The 16,241-nt window shown below is 34.2% G+C and overlaps 1 protein-coding gene across 7 annotated transcripts in view; it reads left to right on the top strand.

Annotated features, from left to right (window-relative positions):
• Positions 1 to 6,654: 6,654 nt before the first annotated feature.
• The window catches only part of LOC123529993 (serine/threonine-protein kinase Nek4-like), a 55,456-nt gene continuing 45,869 nt past the window's right edge, over positions 6,655 to 16,241 (top strand). For all 7 annotated transcript variants that reach the window (XM_053521076.1, XM_053521078.1, XM_053521074.1 and 4 more), the window contains exons 1-5: positions 6,655 to 7,408; positions 9,930 to 10,193; positions 11,979 to 12,079; positions 12,832 to 12,928; positions 13,741 to 13,848. In XM_053521076.1, coding sequence (XP_053377051.1) covers positions 7,310 to 7,408; positions 9,930 to 10,193; positions 11,979 to 12,079; positions 12,832 to 12,928; positions 13,741 to 13,848 — 669 coding nt within the window. In that variant the 5' untranslated portion in view covers positions 6,655 to 7,309. The remainder of the gene's footprint in view (positions 7,409 to 9,929; positions 10,194 to 11,978; positions 12,080 to 12,831; positions 12,929 to 13,740; positions 13,849 to 16,241) is intronic.

Below are 16,241 nucleotides of genomic sequence, written 5' to 3'. Positions count from 1 at the left end.
TGTGCAACACCTCTCACGCCCGTAGTACCGAACTCTATCACACATGACTGAAATACTGTTGAAAAACGGCGTTAAACCCAAAACAAACAAACAAACAAATAAACATATGTTGAATGGACTCCATGATCCCAAAGGGCCAGAAAATATAAAAGCTCTGAGACAGACAGACATTTAAAAAAGTCATGAATTTGACTCCTAAATGCTCAAAAATCATTTAACAAACAACTTTTGTTTATATGAATAACTGAAGTTTAAATATTCAATTTAAAGCTTTGACCACAAAGTATTGCAACTCTGCTTAGGAAAGTACATAATGGCAGAGATAAATTATTAGTTTACAATTATTAAAAAAATGTGAAAAGCAAAAATAATGTAATAGCATTTTATGAACACAAAATATATTAATTTCTTGTTAAATTGTATTTTCGATAATAAATTTCTAATATATTTGTCAATGATTTGAATATCTGATTTCCTTTAATCCATTGTTTACGATTACCTCATTGTATGGTATTGACACTATACGTAGTTAGGCCTATACATGCTCTTCGTTTCGACGGCATTAATATAATGTGGCGTTTCAGTTAGGCTTGAAACATGATATACGAAGGTTTGTATTTTAGAGTGAGTGAGTTGGGTTTAACGGCGAATCGACACAAAATGGTCATATATCGCCGAGGTTTGTATTTAGAAGAAGAACGCAAATGTATTAAAAATTCATGCGATAGAGTACTTTAAGCAGTTAATGTATGATATGATATTGTGAATTTTGTGATATCTTTCCCTTCTCAATAATATTTGTCCTATGAAATATTGATTCGGGATAGGTAAATCAAACAGTACATTCGGCTAATGTTACTACGAGTTAACATGTCATATTTACAGTTCGCATATATTTTATGACTATTCTTCAACAAGTAACTTGTAGGCTTTACTAGGAAGTTTTGTGCATTTTACAGCTCAACACGGAAGTGACAGAAAATACCATCTTATTATCAAACTGTAGATAGTATTTATATATTTATAGCGTAGACATAATGTAGGCCTACTTTGGATTTTTTTTCTTTCTGATTGATTATCCGGTTAATTGATTTCTTAAGATTCAAATGATGCTTGCCGTATATTTACGCATATTACATATATATTAAAACGAACGATACCAGTTTACACTCATTTATTTTTTCTCGAAGGTAATATTGGAAGAACTTGGACCCAATCAATTTGCTTTTACTATATCAGCACTTACAAATTCATTTTTTTTTTTAATTTATATCGTATCTGTTTGAAATGTGTTTTGGAGACTTTATCAGTAAACACTTGAATATAATACCGTAACAAACTAACATATCGGGTCGGTTCACATTTTCTCTCATTTTTATGCTTCCTGTCCGTCTTTCCGACCGTCTTTAAACCCGCTGCAGTTTTCCGGGTTTGGCTAACACTTATAGACATGAATCACTCATGATTAAGTGAACTTGTGCATATTGAGATGACATAAAGATAGCATGTATTATTTAATATCACGTGTGCACAGTTTTTGGGTTATGGCTCTTTGATTTATACGAAATGAGCAGTATTTTTTTAAAGATACAGAAATGTATCACCATAAAGTGGACTTCTGCTGTTCTGAAAAAAAAAATTAATACAACGATATTTCTGTAAAATAAAATGTAGCCATTTAATCAAGATCATAGAAAATATCTTCAGAATTCTAAAAGTGACCGTCTTTGGTAACTGATGCGATTATTTAGGGGGTGATATATATATTTATATGCTACAACTATTGCTTTTCATTCCTTCTTGTTGCTTTTTTATGCTAATTTCTGTTTTTGAACAGTCGTTTGTCGGAAATGCTAGCTGTCAAATGAGCTTTTTTGCTATATTTCATCCGTAAACATGAAGTTTCTTCTTCTCCATTGGTCCACCTTAAAGGTTCAGTAGTACTAAATAGGTAATCAAGCAGCACTTCACATAATTGCGGAAAGAAAAATCCTCATCCACTCCCCCCCCCCCCCCCCCCCCCCCACGCCTTAAAGTGGCATTTTCATGTTTTATGTTTTATGTAGACTTAGCCAGTCCTATATTTGACATTTTGGTAGCATTTTCAAGGAGATTTTGATATTTTTTTTTTTGATTTGTAGAAGTGTTAACAAACTTTATTACACACATTTTAGCTGTCAGTTTTGAAGAGCCAGTGTTGACCTGTCATACAAAATATTCTCTTAGCAGATAATATGACGGTCCAGGCCCGTGTCAGGATTTTTTTTGTTGGGGGCCCAACCTGGGGTGGGTTCTGGGAGTGGTATCCCCTCCCGATGTCGAAAACTTTTTAATATGGCACATGAAAAGATGCATTTTCCTGCTACCGAAACACCTTTAATGATGCATGAATGTATCATATATTTAAGCTAAAGTCTATTTATGCCCCCGGCATCTACTGATGCGGGAGGCATATAGTGATTGTCCGTCCGTCCGTACGTACGAGGTCAACCAAATGGGACCGTTCCGTCTAGCATCAATACCCCTTACTAGAATGACTTCATACTAATGCAGATGTAACATTTGACCTTTCCTCATCTTCAGACATCACCTGACCTCAGTTTGACCTTGCCCTTGACCTCATTTTGGACTTAGGTTGGTTGCTTTATATGGGCTATCTCTTGGTTAACCAAATGGGACCGTTTCGTCTAGCATCAATACCGCTTACAAGAATTAATTGATACTAATACAGATGTAACCTGTGACCATTCCTCATCTTCAAACATCACCTGACCTCAGTTTGACCTTGACCGTGACCTCGTTTTCGACTTAGGTTGCATTGTATCGACAAGGATGCCACCGGGGGCATCAAGCGTTTATTGAACGCAGCTCCTTGTTTTCAATCATTTCATCAAGCCTTTTCAATGTATGTATGATTGTACAGTCACAGTGTATGGACTTCATTTTTCTGTATGATACCCAGGTCTCAGTGTATTGGCTCTGATATCTACCAGTCCAATGTATAACCAGCCATCAGTAATAAAGAAGCTAGTGGTTTGAAAATCAACTTTATTTATCATAATAAAACAAACTATATGATTGTCAGCAATAATTATACTACATTTTAATCAAATGAATAAAATTTCATTCATTCTACGCTTTTCTTTCAATCATAATATAAAAAACTGTTTTCTAATTAAAAAAAATAATATTTGTAATTTCACTAAAAAGAAAGTTATCAAAAACTGCTCAAAACTGATATACAAAATGACATGATTTGTAGAAAAATGATTTTCTAAGTTCACAAATAAATATTAATGATAAAATAAATAAAAACACAAAAATATTTTTGAACTTTTTCTGCATTTCTTGTGTTCTAAGCAAATATAATGAAAAAAAATTGTTGAAGTTTTAAGATAATTTATTTATTTGCAAAATGGCCAAATGTTTTTAGATTTCCAACAAAACAAAGTATTATGACAATTACTATTTACATCATAGATTTCAAATGACAATGAACTCTTAACTGTACAAACTATAACATCACAGCACATATTTTTATGTATGAAACCCTCATAAATAACGAGTTTTAGATGCGTTTTGTAAAATTTACTGAGAAACTACTTTAAAAACTATGAGAGTTATTAAGTAAGATTATTGGACCCAAAAGAGTAAAATTGATACAGTAGTTTCAAATTCATTATTATTGTAAAATTAAAAGAAAGGTTAAATACCTATCAATTTAATAAATTTGGGGAATGTGCCTTAATGTAAAAACAAAATACAACCATCATAATGTTTCAATTTTCATATTCATTTTAAGATTTACTTAAAAACCAACAATGTTGTGATCATTTTATAACACTTCCAAAGAGTAAAAAACATAATAGTTTCTCCACTACCCAATCAAGTACCCTGTTTAAAAAGCAAGTGATCAATGAAGCATGTACAGATAAACTTTTACCTGTAACATGCGTGGGGCTAATTTCCACTACTGGACACGGTTTTGTGGCTCTTTAGCCTGTGTATTGCTGTGAAATCAAGCACTGGTGTATAAATTTGTTAATTGAGCGGCCCACAGTAATAAAAATCGTATAGCCAGCCAGCTGGGGGGGGGGGGGGGGGGGGGGGGGGGGGGGGGGGGGGGGGGGCTAACCCCCCCGCCTGGACACGTGCCTAACAATAAACAGACCCCTACTTTTCTTGGTGTTTTTTGGTGGTTTATAGATCATTTTAGAACATTAGACTAGTAATTCTTTTTTTTAAATGGGCCTGGCTATGTGTTACACCTCTCAAGAAGAGTGTACCTATAGCAAATTTATTTACTACTGTATAACCGAAAGCTCTCACAGGTTATGTAAGGGAGTAATATTTCCAATTTATAAAAAGAAAGGTGATGTCAATGACCCAGATAATTATCGTGGAATTACCATCCTAAGTTGTCTGGGCAAAGAAGTAAACACAGATGGCATGCTGTAATCTGCAGAGTGTGTCAGCGTGATCGCGTTATTACTAAAACAACTGCGAGCAGGGTTACAATTTTACCTAAACTCATTAAAATACTTGGTAAACAATAGTTAATTGAAATGTCTTAAGACAAGTCACTTTTTTGCATGAAAGAAGCGTGACATAGGGTATATATTACAGTGATAATTGTTTGCATACAAGGTGCGGAGAAAGCGCCACTCGTAACAATCTCGTTTTTATGTCAGGAGTACGAGATTTGCTTATCTTTCAGTCCATATTATTTTAACTCTTGTCGGAATATTTATGTACAATAATGGTAAATTTTAATCAGCAGATACTTTGAAGAACGTTTGAAAAATTATGGTACTGTGACCATTTTTATAATATAATGTTTATTTAAGTAAAATTGTGTCTTATGGTTTATAGACTATAAGAAAGCTTTTGATTCTGTTAGTCGAGTTTGTTTATGGAGGAAGTTACTTCAACATAATGTTGATGGAAAAGTTTTTAAAGTTATATACTCAATTTATGATCAAGCAAAATCTTTGTTAAAAGCAATCAAGGTCTCTCAAATTTTTTCATTAGTGCATCTGGAGTTCGACAGGGAGAAAATTTATCACCAATACTTTTTTCTATTTTTCTGAATGATTTAGTGTCCTTTATGTCACATTTTTACAAAGGACTAACAACTCTATCAAATGATGTTAAAGAGTTTTTAAGTGATGATACTACTGAAGTGTTTTTCAAATTATTTTTATTACTCTATGCAGATGACACTGTACTTTTTGCTGAGACACCAAATGAGCTACAAACATCTTTAAATGCAATGTCAGAATATTGTGATATGTGGAAACTGACTGTTAACTCTAGTAAAACTAAAGTTGTTGTTTTTTCTCGAGGTAAAGTGAGAATAAAACCAGTTTTCCATTATAATGGTGAAGTACTTGATATTGTTGATAATTTAGTTATCTAGGCATAAAGTTTAATTATAATGGTAATTTCCACGAGACGAAAAAACATTTAGTAGATCAGGCTACTAAAGCTATGTATTCTCTGTTGAGAAAAGCAAGAAAACTTCAACTAAGTATTGATTTACAGTTACATCTATTTGAAACAATGATAATGCCTATATTTTTGTATGGATCTGAGGTGTGGGGTAGCAGTGATATTAGTTTAATTGAAACTTTTCAACTAAAATTTTTAAAGATGTTACTAAAAGTTAAAAAATCCACACCAAATGTTATGGTATTTGGTGAACTAGGGGCTTTGCCCATTAATGTTATTGTCAAAAGTAGAGTACTTAATTACTGGTGCAAGGTTATTGAAAGTAAAACTGATAAAATCAGCCATATTCTGTATAAGTTAATGTATAAGCTTCATATTCATGATGTATATTGTTGCCCTTGGATTTCATATGTTAAGGATACATTAGAACAGATTGGATTTGCAGAATATTGGATTAATCAGTCAGTTCCTTCACCACTTTATTTTCGTAATATTATTAAGCTTAGATTGAAGGATCAGTATATACAAACTTGGACCAGAATGGTTCAAAACTCAAGAAAATGTGAGCATTATAAAATATTCAAGACAGTCTTTAAATTTGAAGACTATTTGAAATTGTTACCATCAAATCTTGCATTATCCTTATGCCATTTTAGGTGCCGTAATAATAAGTTGCCTATTGAGAAGGGTATTTTTCTTAATATTGTCCATGATGAGAGGACATGTCACTTGTGTAATAATGCAGCATTGGGTGATGAGTGTCATTACATTTTTGATTGTCCTTTTTTTAATCTGGATAGACAGAAATACATTCCATTTCATCACCAGATTTCAAATGATAATAATTTTCAATGTTTGTTTCAAAGTTGTGATGAAACCCTTCTCCTGAAGTTGGCATTATTTACACAAAAAGTTATGTAGATCTATGTTACTCAGCGAATCTGTTAATCTGGTGCTAGTCAGAAATTATTGATTTACGTCAGATAAGCATATATCTTCCGTTAAATACCTACAGTAAGATACAGTATCTGCTATGTATTTTTTACATGTATACGTTTTGTTTTATGTACATGTATTTGCATGTAAATGTTGCCTTTACAAGGCTGATGCCCATATGGGCCTAGTTCTTGAATAAAATCTAAATCTAAAAAAATCTATCTAGTACGATTTCTCTCCCTTACTTAACTCTTCAATTTTGAAAATGACAGGAAGTCTACCCAAACAAATCCGGAATTTTGTGTGGAAACAGAATTTAAAACTTTGAAAATTATCATCATTTCATTGATTATTGAAGATATGTTCATATTTAATTTATACATAGTTAGATCGTGTCTAGGAGTCAAAATGAAGAATGATTTTGAACCATTTGTTTAAGAACAAAGAATCTATTTTTAGCAAAATCATAAGGATTAGAGTTTCGTCTCAAAGCCACAATTTGACATATTCAGCGGTCAAAAAACCGTTGAATACAGAATACAATTAACAGTTTAAATATACAATAGAATTTAGCAGCTGAGAAAGTCCACGAAGACTATAAATACAAAGACTATAAATATGTAATTGACCAACTCCTGTATGTCACAAGTTCAGGGAAGTCCCCAATGTGAAAGGACAATGAAATGATTCATACTCCTAGAAATGTACAACAGGAGTTTGACCTTAACATGAGTTGGATAAGATTCCTTACATAATGTTATCCCTCAAACTCAATATACCCTTGGACGTTAAACTTTTCAGTTACACACAGTATCTGTCTACTTCAAATTGTGTTATCTTTGTTTACATGCTTCATAAGATGTCATCACAAAATTTTATCTGATAATTTTCATTTTGTGTCAATATTTATAGACATTTAAATATGGCTGCATCTATAGATCAGTTTGAATACATCAGGAATATTGGAAAGGGTAGCTATGGAGAAGTTACACTTGCCAGGCATAAACGAGACAGAAAACAAGTAAGCTTTTGTTAAATCAATGCCAAATTAGAGAAATCCATTTAATATCCTTTATAATACAACTTAATGTTTCTAAGATTTTAAAAACATATTCTTAACTAAAGTTATTATTTTGTTTAGTTACGACCAGATTTAAAAAAAAAATCTTATTTAAATAGGTTTGAAATAATTCATATTTACAAAAATACAACCTTTATCTAGAGCTCAGTGTAAATTTTTTCTTTATATATTTTTTTCTGCCCAAATATTACTGTATTACCTGTAGAGATCTAGATTATTTCCCCTTGCTACACTGAGCTTTGATTGCCAGACATAGAATTCTCAGTTTAAAGGAATATTGTGAGTCACTCAGTAACCGCTACCTGTGTTTATACTGGCATTATATTTATACTGCGGTTTGTTTAAAAATTCTTGTTCAACCAGCTGGCATGCAGAAGGTCAGCGATGGTACATGGGTGCCTGGAGGAGCACTTAGGTTCTCTCTCCACTATTAAAACCTGAAATGTTTTTCACAGGGTGAGAAAAATATGCAGCTAGACCGGGATTTGAACCCGGGGCCTCAGAATACCGTTTTGATGTTTTACCTGGCCATCTACACATTTTCTACCCGTTTTAATATTCAAGTTTTATACCGCAACATACTGCCCCACTAAATGAACTTCATCCTCAAATTTCTAATGGGTTAAAGAACAAGGTAAACATGACCTCGGAGTATGTACATTCTGATTCACGTTCCCACGTTGGGGGCCAAATGTCAAAGGGTGAGAAAAATGTGGAGCCTTGAAATACCATTCTGGTGCTCCATTCTGGTGCTCTACCAACTGAGCTACCCAGCATCCCACACATTTTCTTGCTGTTAAGTAATTAAGTCCAATACCATGACATGTTGATTCTTTTTTATACATTTCAGATATTATGATACACTTTTTTTGCAAGATTAGATAAAATGTAAACAAGGCACGGGAATTTCAATCCAAAATCAGACATGATTTCATGACATTTTAAAAGTCAACAACAATTTAATTTTCCAGTCTATTATCTGTAGTGTGATTGTATGTTATTGAACCCCCCGACAACAAAGTTGTAAGGGGGGATATACTGGTTTCAGGTTGTCTGTCTGTCCGTCTGTCTGTCTGTCTGGTCGTCTGTCCTGTCCGTAGACACAATCTTGTGCGCACCATCTCTCCTTATCCCCTTGACAGAATTTAATGAAACTTCACACAAGTGATCAGTACCAGCAGTAGTTGTGCATGGGGCATGTTAGGTTCTTTTAGAAAAAGAATTTGCAGAGTTATGGGACTTTGTTTTTTTGTTACTATACTATATACATAGACACAATCTTGTGCGCACCATCTCTCCTCATTCCCTGGACACAATTTAATGAAACTTCACACAAGTGATCAGTACCAACAGTAGTTGTGCATGGGGCATGTTAGGTTCTTTTAGAAAAAAAATTTGCAGAGTTATGGGACTTTGTTTTTTTTTTACTATAATATATACATAGACACAATCTTGTGCGCACCATCTCTCTTCATCCCCTTGACACGATTTAATGAAACTTCACACAAGTGATCAGTAACAACAGAAGTTGTGCATGGGGTATGTTAGGTTCTTTCAGAAAAAAAAATTCCAGAGTTATGGGACTTTGTTTTTTTTGTTACTATACTATAGACATAGACACAATCTTGTGCGCACCATCTCTCCTCATCCCCTTGACACAATTTAATGAAACTTCACACAACTGATCAGTAACAACAGTAGTTGTGCATGGGGCATGTTAGGTTCTTTCAGCGACAAAAATTGCAGAGTTATGGGACTTTGTTTCTTGTTAACATACTATGTACATACAGTCTTCATATGCAATCTTGTGCGTGCCTAATCTACCAAACCCTTGCACACAATTTAATGAAACTTCACACAAGTGATCAGTACCAACCCTAGTTGTGCATGGGGCATGTTACATTCTTTTAGATAAATATTCTGCATAGTTATGGGACTTTGTTTTTTTGTTACTATACTGTATACATACAGTCTATATACATACAGTCCACATAATTATGCAGTCTTGTGTGTGTCAGATTGCAATGTACTGTGTCAGTGCATGCGGGGGGGGGGGGGGGGGGTACATTCATCACCTTTAGTGATAGCTCTAGTTTTTCTTTAAAGCAATTCTGAATAAAAATTTTTTACTATGATATGAATAACAGAAACCAACTATTTACTTCAAGTTTTTTATACTGTTTTATGTAAAAAATGAAAAATCACTGTGTAAACCTATAAGTCTGATATGGCTTGGACTTTCTCATGCTAGCAGATCAATGCTGTGTTAGGCTTGTACCATAAAAATTGCATACTGGTATTTAAATGACATTTAGAACACTTGTCAGTTTGTTGAAATGTAGGCAGCTTTCATTCCAAAATTGGGTTGCTCCCAGACATTGGTATGTCATGATAAGAGTCCTACTTAAATTGCAGTTATAGCATCAGGAATTCCAGGGTTTAGATTTTTTTTTTCTTACAGTATGTGTTGAAGAAGATTAACTTGAAAAAAGCTTCATCACGAGAGAGGAGATCTGCAGAACAAGAAGCCAAATTGTTATCTAAGTTAAAACACCCAAATATAGTGTCTTACAAGGACTCCTTTGAGAAAGAAGGATTTCTGTATATTGCTATGCAGTATTGTGAAGGTGGAGATTTATATAATAAGTTAAAAGAACAGAAAGGGACTTTATTAGAGGAAAGACAATTAGTAGAATGGTTTGTTCAAATAGCTATGGCATTACAGGTAACTACACAACTCAACTTTCATAGTCAGTCACCTAGGCTTTTTTGTTATCATTTAACCACAAATAATAATTATGATGAACAGTTTTACCATTATCTTTTTTTATATCTTAGAAACACGTGTACAAAGTTTCATTTTATTCAACTGAAAAGATCACTGAATATCATCAGGTTGGACAGGTTGAACATCAACACTATTTTTACCCAAAGGCACAGTAGCATAATTCATTGTATAATATTACATAGATTACCACCAGACAACAGAATTTCACGGAACCAATATACTTTTAAAAGGTGTTTAGAGCTAGTGGTGTATCATTCTAAGTTATGTGGGATAATCAGATGAGACAGGCATCACACTTGCCATTTCATTAAGTTTAATATATGAGCTGCACCATGAGAAAACCAATTTAGTGTGTTTGCGACCAGCATGGATCCAGACCAGCCTGCCCATCCACGCAGTCTGGTCAGGATCCATGCTGTTCGCTAACGGTTTCTCTAATTGTAATAAACGCACTATGTTGGTTTTCTCATGGCGCAGCTCATATATGCTATATTGTGTTTAAATCACTTTAAGTGGGCAAATTGATTCTTCCCATAAGATCACATGTATATTTTTTGCACCCCTAGCAGTTGGCATTGTGAGTTGTGTTTATACCAGTGTCATATAGTGACTTGCATGAAGACGAGGAACAAAGGTGGGAAGAGCAGTCTCTTGCTTTCCCTGTTGTTTGATTGTAATATATGTGGAGGTGCATACACAATATTCAAAGGAAGTACTGGTAATGATGTTGCAACTTTGGCAGAAATGGACTTTCTTGTTCAAACTTTTATTATTTGGTGACCTTTTTATTGAATGAAATGAAACTTTTAGGCATTGTAAGTAAGGTATGAAATAAAATAAAAGAATTGTTTAATATTTCTGTATATTTGTTTTTGTTTTTAGCTTACCTTAGCAGGAAGTGCTCAGTGTGAGCTATTATGATCACCCAGTGTTCAGCATCCATTGTGTGTGATGGGTCATCTTGGCTTAAAAACTAGGCCACTAGGTCAATTAATAAGAAAACATTATTAACACTTTAGAGTTTAGAGGCAACATTTTCTATCTAATCTTCATAAAACTTTGTCAGAATGTTTTTCTCTTTGAAATCTAGATCAGTTTTAAAACCAGGTTACCTGAAGTCTGAAACTAGGTCACTTGGTCATATCCTAGAAAAACCTTCTGAACATTCTAGAGGCCACATTTTCTCCTTGTTTGTCATAAGTAATTATCAGATATCATAGAAGAACTTTGTTAACACTCTAGTCTTGGGCCACATTTTCTATTTGATCTTCATGATACTTGGTCAGAGTGTTTGCCTGTTTGAATTTGTAGCTTGGTCATTTGGGTGAAAACACTAACTAGTGATCATTGAAAGTTGATTACTGATCTGCCCTGAATTACATAAAACATGGTTAAGAATGTTTCTCTTTGTCAGCGTCTATAATATCTACAGTAAATTGTATTACAGAAATGTATATATACGGTATTTCATGTATGTATGTAGTGGAAACTCTAAAAAATCTTCTTGTCAGAAAATACTGACACAGTTTCAAAATAATTTCACATACATTTTTCTTGTGTAGCCCTCTACCAAAATTGTTGGCTCGGGTGATCTATATCTTAGCCCTCTTATTTCTTAACTTACAGATTAGAGCTGTTTTTAATCAATTTGTTGTTGTGAACTGTTAATCCTTTAAATAATAGAAATATTTCATATACTGTTGCTATTGCTCTCTTTTGCAGTATATGCATGAGAGGAATATATTACACAGAGATCTGAAAACACAGAACATTTTTCTAACAAAGAGCAAAATAATCAAAGTTGGAGATCTTGGAATTGCGAGGTAGGTGACATATGTGACTTCATAGAAGTCTTATTCCATGAAGCCATCTTATAGCGAAGTTTTAACTTTAAAGAGAAATGGTGTTTCATGAAATCTTAGGTAAGTAAATCTACTGGTAAAAGGTAAAAGAGTAATAGTTGAACTAGTTCAAAAACAGGACAGTTTTAGGAAGGATAACATTCACCTTAACTGTCTTATATTTAAAAACATGTTCAGTGGATCCATTTTCAAGTATCATCAAATATATGAAATTTGGTGAAACAAACATCTTCTAAAATACCACAGACAAAATGGAGTTAAAGACATTGAAATAACGGTTGATGATGTATTGTTAAGTCAATTAAAGACCCTTTTTCAGCACTATTTACGTATAGAAGCATATTTAAAGAAAGCACTTGAAATTTACATCTGTAAACAGGAATTTCATTATGACATATCAAATATGCACAACAACATGGAGGTCCCATTCAGTTTTATCTGTAGGCTAACTGTATGCACTTTTTCGTACAACTTTTTGAGACCCTTACTTTGACAAAGTGCAACCATCATTCAATCAAGATGTTTCATATTTATCGTGTTCTAATAAATATTAATACACAAATTTACTACATAGATTCAGTTTGATATGATGTCATTAACAGCAAGAGAGTTATCTTACAACCATGGAGAGTTTCCAACACTGGTGAAAATAGCATAAAGTTTTGTCTAGTATCAATGAAAAGTTTATATATGAATATTGTATCATATTTCAGAGTATTGGATAATTCTTCTGACATGGCGACCACATTGATTGGGACACCTTACTATATGAGCCCTGAGTTGTTTTCTAATAAACCTTATAACCATAAGGTAAGCTCATTCATGCATTGAAAGACAATAGTTGTCATTTTAAAGACATTGTTTCAAGAAAAACACAGATTATATGTTTTTATGTTGGTAAAACAAGCTTACTCTAACTAAAATTTTCGTGATGATATATACGGAGATTGAGAAATTTGAATATCTTTCTTAGATATATACAGTTATTTAGATTTACCAAAAACTTACATGTATAGCAAAATGCATTTTCTGCCAGAATGTTTTCATTAAGAAATATAAGTTCCCAAGTGTGATTTATCAATGAATAACCCGTGTTTTGAGTTCTCAAGCGTAAGAATATATCATGAAGGCCGTAGACCTGAGTGATATATATTTTTTCGCATAAGAGCGAAAGACTCGGGTTTATCTACGATTAATCACACTTGGGAACTTGTTATTTCGATTCTAACAGGACAAACTTGAAACAACAGTGTTACGGAACAGCCAAAACAACCCTTTGCATGCAGATGGGTTATCACAAAGTAACTGTGGATTGATTTTCTTCTGTGTGTATGTAGGTTATTTGCTGGTTGTGTTAGAATCCACACTTCTGCCAGGGCAAATAGTAATCCATAGACCTTGACTATAGTTTTAGAACTGAGTGATAAAATAAACTGAAGGTGGAGATATCTGAAAATCATGTTCATAGGTTGACAGTTTTTGATTAACTCATGTGTAATTGGTCGTTTACAAGCTAAGATCCTACAACTATGGCAAATAGGTTGCTCAGTGATTATATGTCTTCAGTGTACATTCATAATACAAAGGGAAAAGTATTGATTTTAATACGTCTGTTTTTACAGTCAGATGTCTGGGCACTTGGTTGCTGTGTGTATGAAATGATGACACTAAAACATGCTTTCAATGCAAAAGACATGAACTCCTTGGTCTATAAAATATTACGAGGAAAGGTAAGATTGATTTTTAGCTCAACTATACGAAGTATATGGTGAGCCGCCTAGTCGGTCCTGCGTCCACATCAGCGTCTGTTCCGTGTCCATACCTTGATTAAAGTTTTGATGCACATTCTTTTTATCTTTGTTATTACTTAATGGATTTCCTTCAAACTTAAAATAGTTATTCCTCTTTATTATCCACATCATATGACACAAGGGCCATAACTCCTGCACCAATATTTCATGAATTACCTCCCCTTTTTACTTAGAATTTCAGGTTCAAGGTTTGGAGCACTGTCTCTCTACCTCTGTTTTTAGCTCACCTGTCAAAGTGACAAGGTGAGCTTTTGTGATCGCGCAGCGTCCGTCGTCCGTGCGTCTGTCCGTGCGTGCGTAAACTTTTCCTTGTGACATCCCTAGAGGTCACAGTTTTCATGGGATCTTTATGAAAATGGGTTAGAATGTTCATCTTGGTAAATTCTAGGCCAGGTTCGAAACTGGGTCACGTGCGGCCAAAAAGTAGGTCAGTAGGTCTAAAAATAGAAAAACCTTGTGACCTCTCTAGAGGACATATTTTTCACAAGATCTTCATGAAAATTGGTCAGAATGTTCATCTTGATGATATCTAGGTCAAGTTCGAAACTGGGTCACGTGCCTTCAAAAACTAGGTGAGTAGGTCTAAATATAGAAAAACCTTGTGACCTCTCTAGAGGCCATATATTTCACAAGATCTTCATGAAACTTGGTCAGAACGTTCACCTTGATGATATCTAGGTCAAGTTCGAAACTGGGTCACGTGCCATCAAAAACTAGGTCAGTAGGTCAAATAATAGAAAAACCTTGTGACCTCTCTAAAGGCCATATTTTTCATAGGATCTGTATGAAAGTTGGTCTGAATGTTCATCTTGATGATATCAAGGTCAAGTTCGAAACTGGGTCACATGCAATCAAAAACTAGGTCAGTAGGTCTAAAAATAGAAAAACCTTGTGACCTCTCTAGAGGCCATATATTTCAGGAGATCTTCATGAAAGTTGGTCAGAATGTTCATCTTGATGATATCTAGGTCAAGTTGAAAAGTGGGTCACGTGCCTTCAAAAACTAGGTCAGTAGGTCAAATAATAGAAAAACCTTGTGGCCTCTCTAGAGGCCATATTTTTCATGGGATCTGTATGAAAGTTGGTCTGAACGTTCACCTTGATGATATCTAGATCAAGTTCGAAAGTGGGTCACGTGCCATCAAAAACTAGGTCAGTAGGTCAAATAATAGAAAAACCTTGTGACCTCTCTAGAGGCCATATTTTTTATGGGATCTGTATGAAAGTTGGTCTGAATGTTCATCTTGATGATATCTAGGTCAAGTTTGAAACAGGGTCATGTGCGGTCAAAAACTAGGTCAGTAGGTCTAAGAATAGAAAAACCTTGTGACCTCTCTAGAGGCCATACTTGTGAATGGATCTCCTTAAAAATTGGTTAGAATGTTCATCTTGATGATATCTAGGTCAAGTTCGAAAGTGGGTCACGTGCCATCAAAAAGTAGGTCATAGGTCAAATAATGAAAAAACGTTGTGACCTCTCTAGAGGCCATATTTTTCATGGGATCTGTATGAAAATTGGTCAGAATGTTTATCTTGATGATATATAGGTCAAGTTTGAAACTGGGTCAACTGCGATCAAAAACTAGGTCAGTAGGTTTTGAAATAGAAAAACCTTGTGACCTATCTAGAGGCCATACCCTTGAATGGATCTTCATGAAAATTGGTCAGAATGTTCACCTTGATGATATCTAGGTCAAGTTTGAAACAGGGTCACGTGCCTTAAAAAACTAGGTCAGTAGGTCAAATAATAGAAAAAACTTGTGACCTCTCTAGAGGCCATACTTTTCATGGGATCTGTATGAAAGTTGGTCTGAATGTTCATCTTGATGATATCTAGGTCAGGTTTGAAACAGGGTCAACTGCAGTCAAAAACTAGGTCAGTAGGTCTAAAATTATTAAAATCTTTTGACCTCTCTAGAGGCCATATTTTTCAATGGATCTTCATGAAAATTGATCTGAATGTTCACCTTGATGATATCAAGGTCAGTTTCGAAACTGGGTCACATGCGGTCAAAAACTAGGCCAGTCGGTATAAAAATAGAAAAACCTTGTGACCTCTCTAGAGGCCATATTTTTCATGATATCTTCATGAAAATTAGTGAGAATGTTCACCTTGATGATATCTAGGTAAAATTCAAAACAGGGTCACGTACCTTCGAAAACTAGGTCAATAGGTCAAATAATAGAAAAATCTTGTGACCTCTCTAGAGATCATATTTTTCAATGGATCTTCATGAAAATTGGTCAGAATTTTTATCTTGATGATATCTAGGTCAGATTCAAAACTGGGTCACATGAGCTCAAAAACTAGG

This window comes from Mercenaria mercenaria, chromosome 13 (genome assembly GCF_021730395.1).
Source record: "Mercenaria mercenaria strain notata chromosome 13, MADL_Memer_1, whole genome shotgun sequence".
In the NCBI taxonomy this organism is placed as follows: Eukaryota; Metazoa; Mollusca; class Bivalvia; order Venerida; family Veneridae; genus Mercenaria; species Mercenaria mercenaria.
This window is presented reverse-complemented; position numbering and strand designations above follow the sequence as displayed.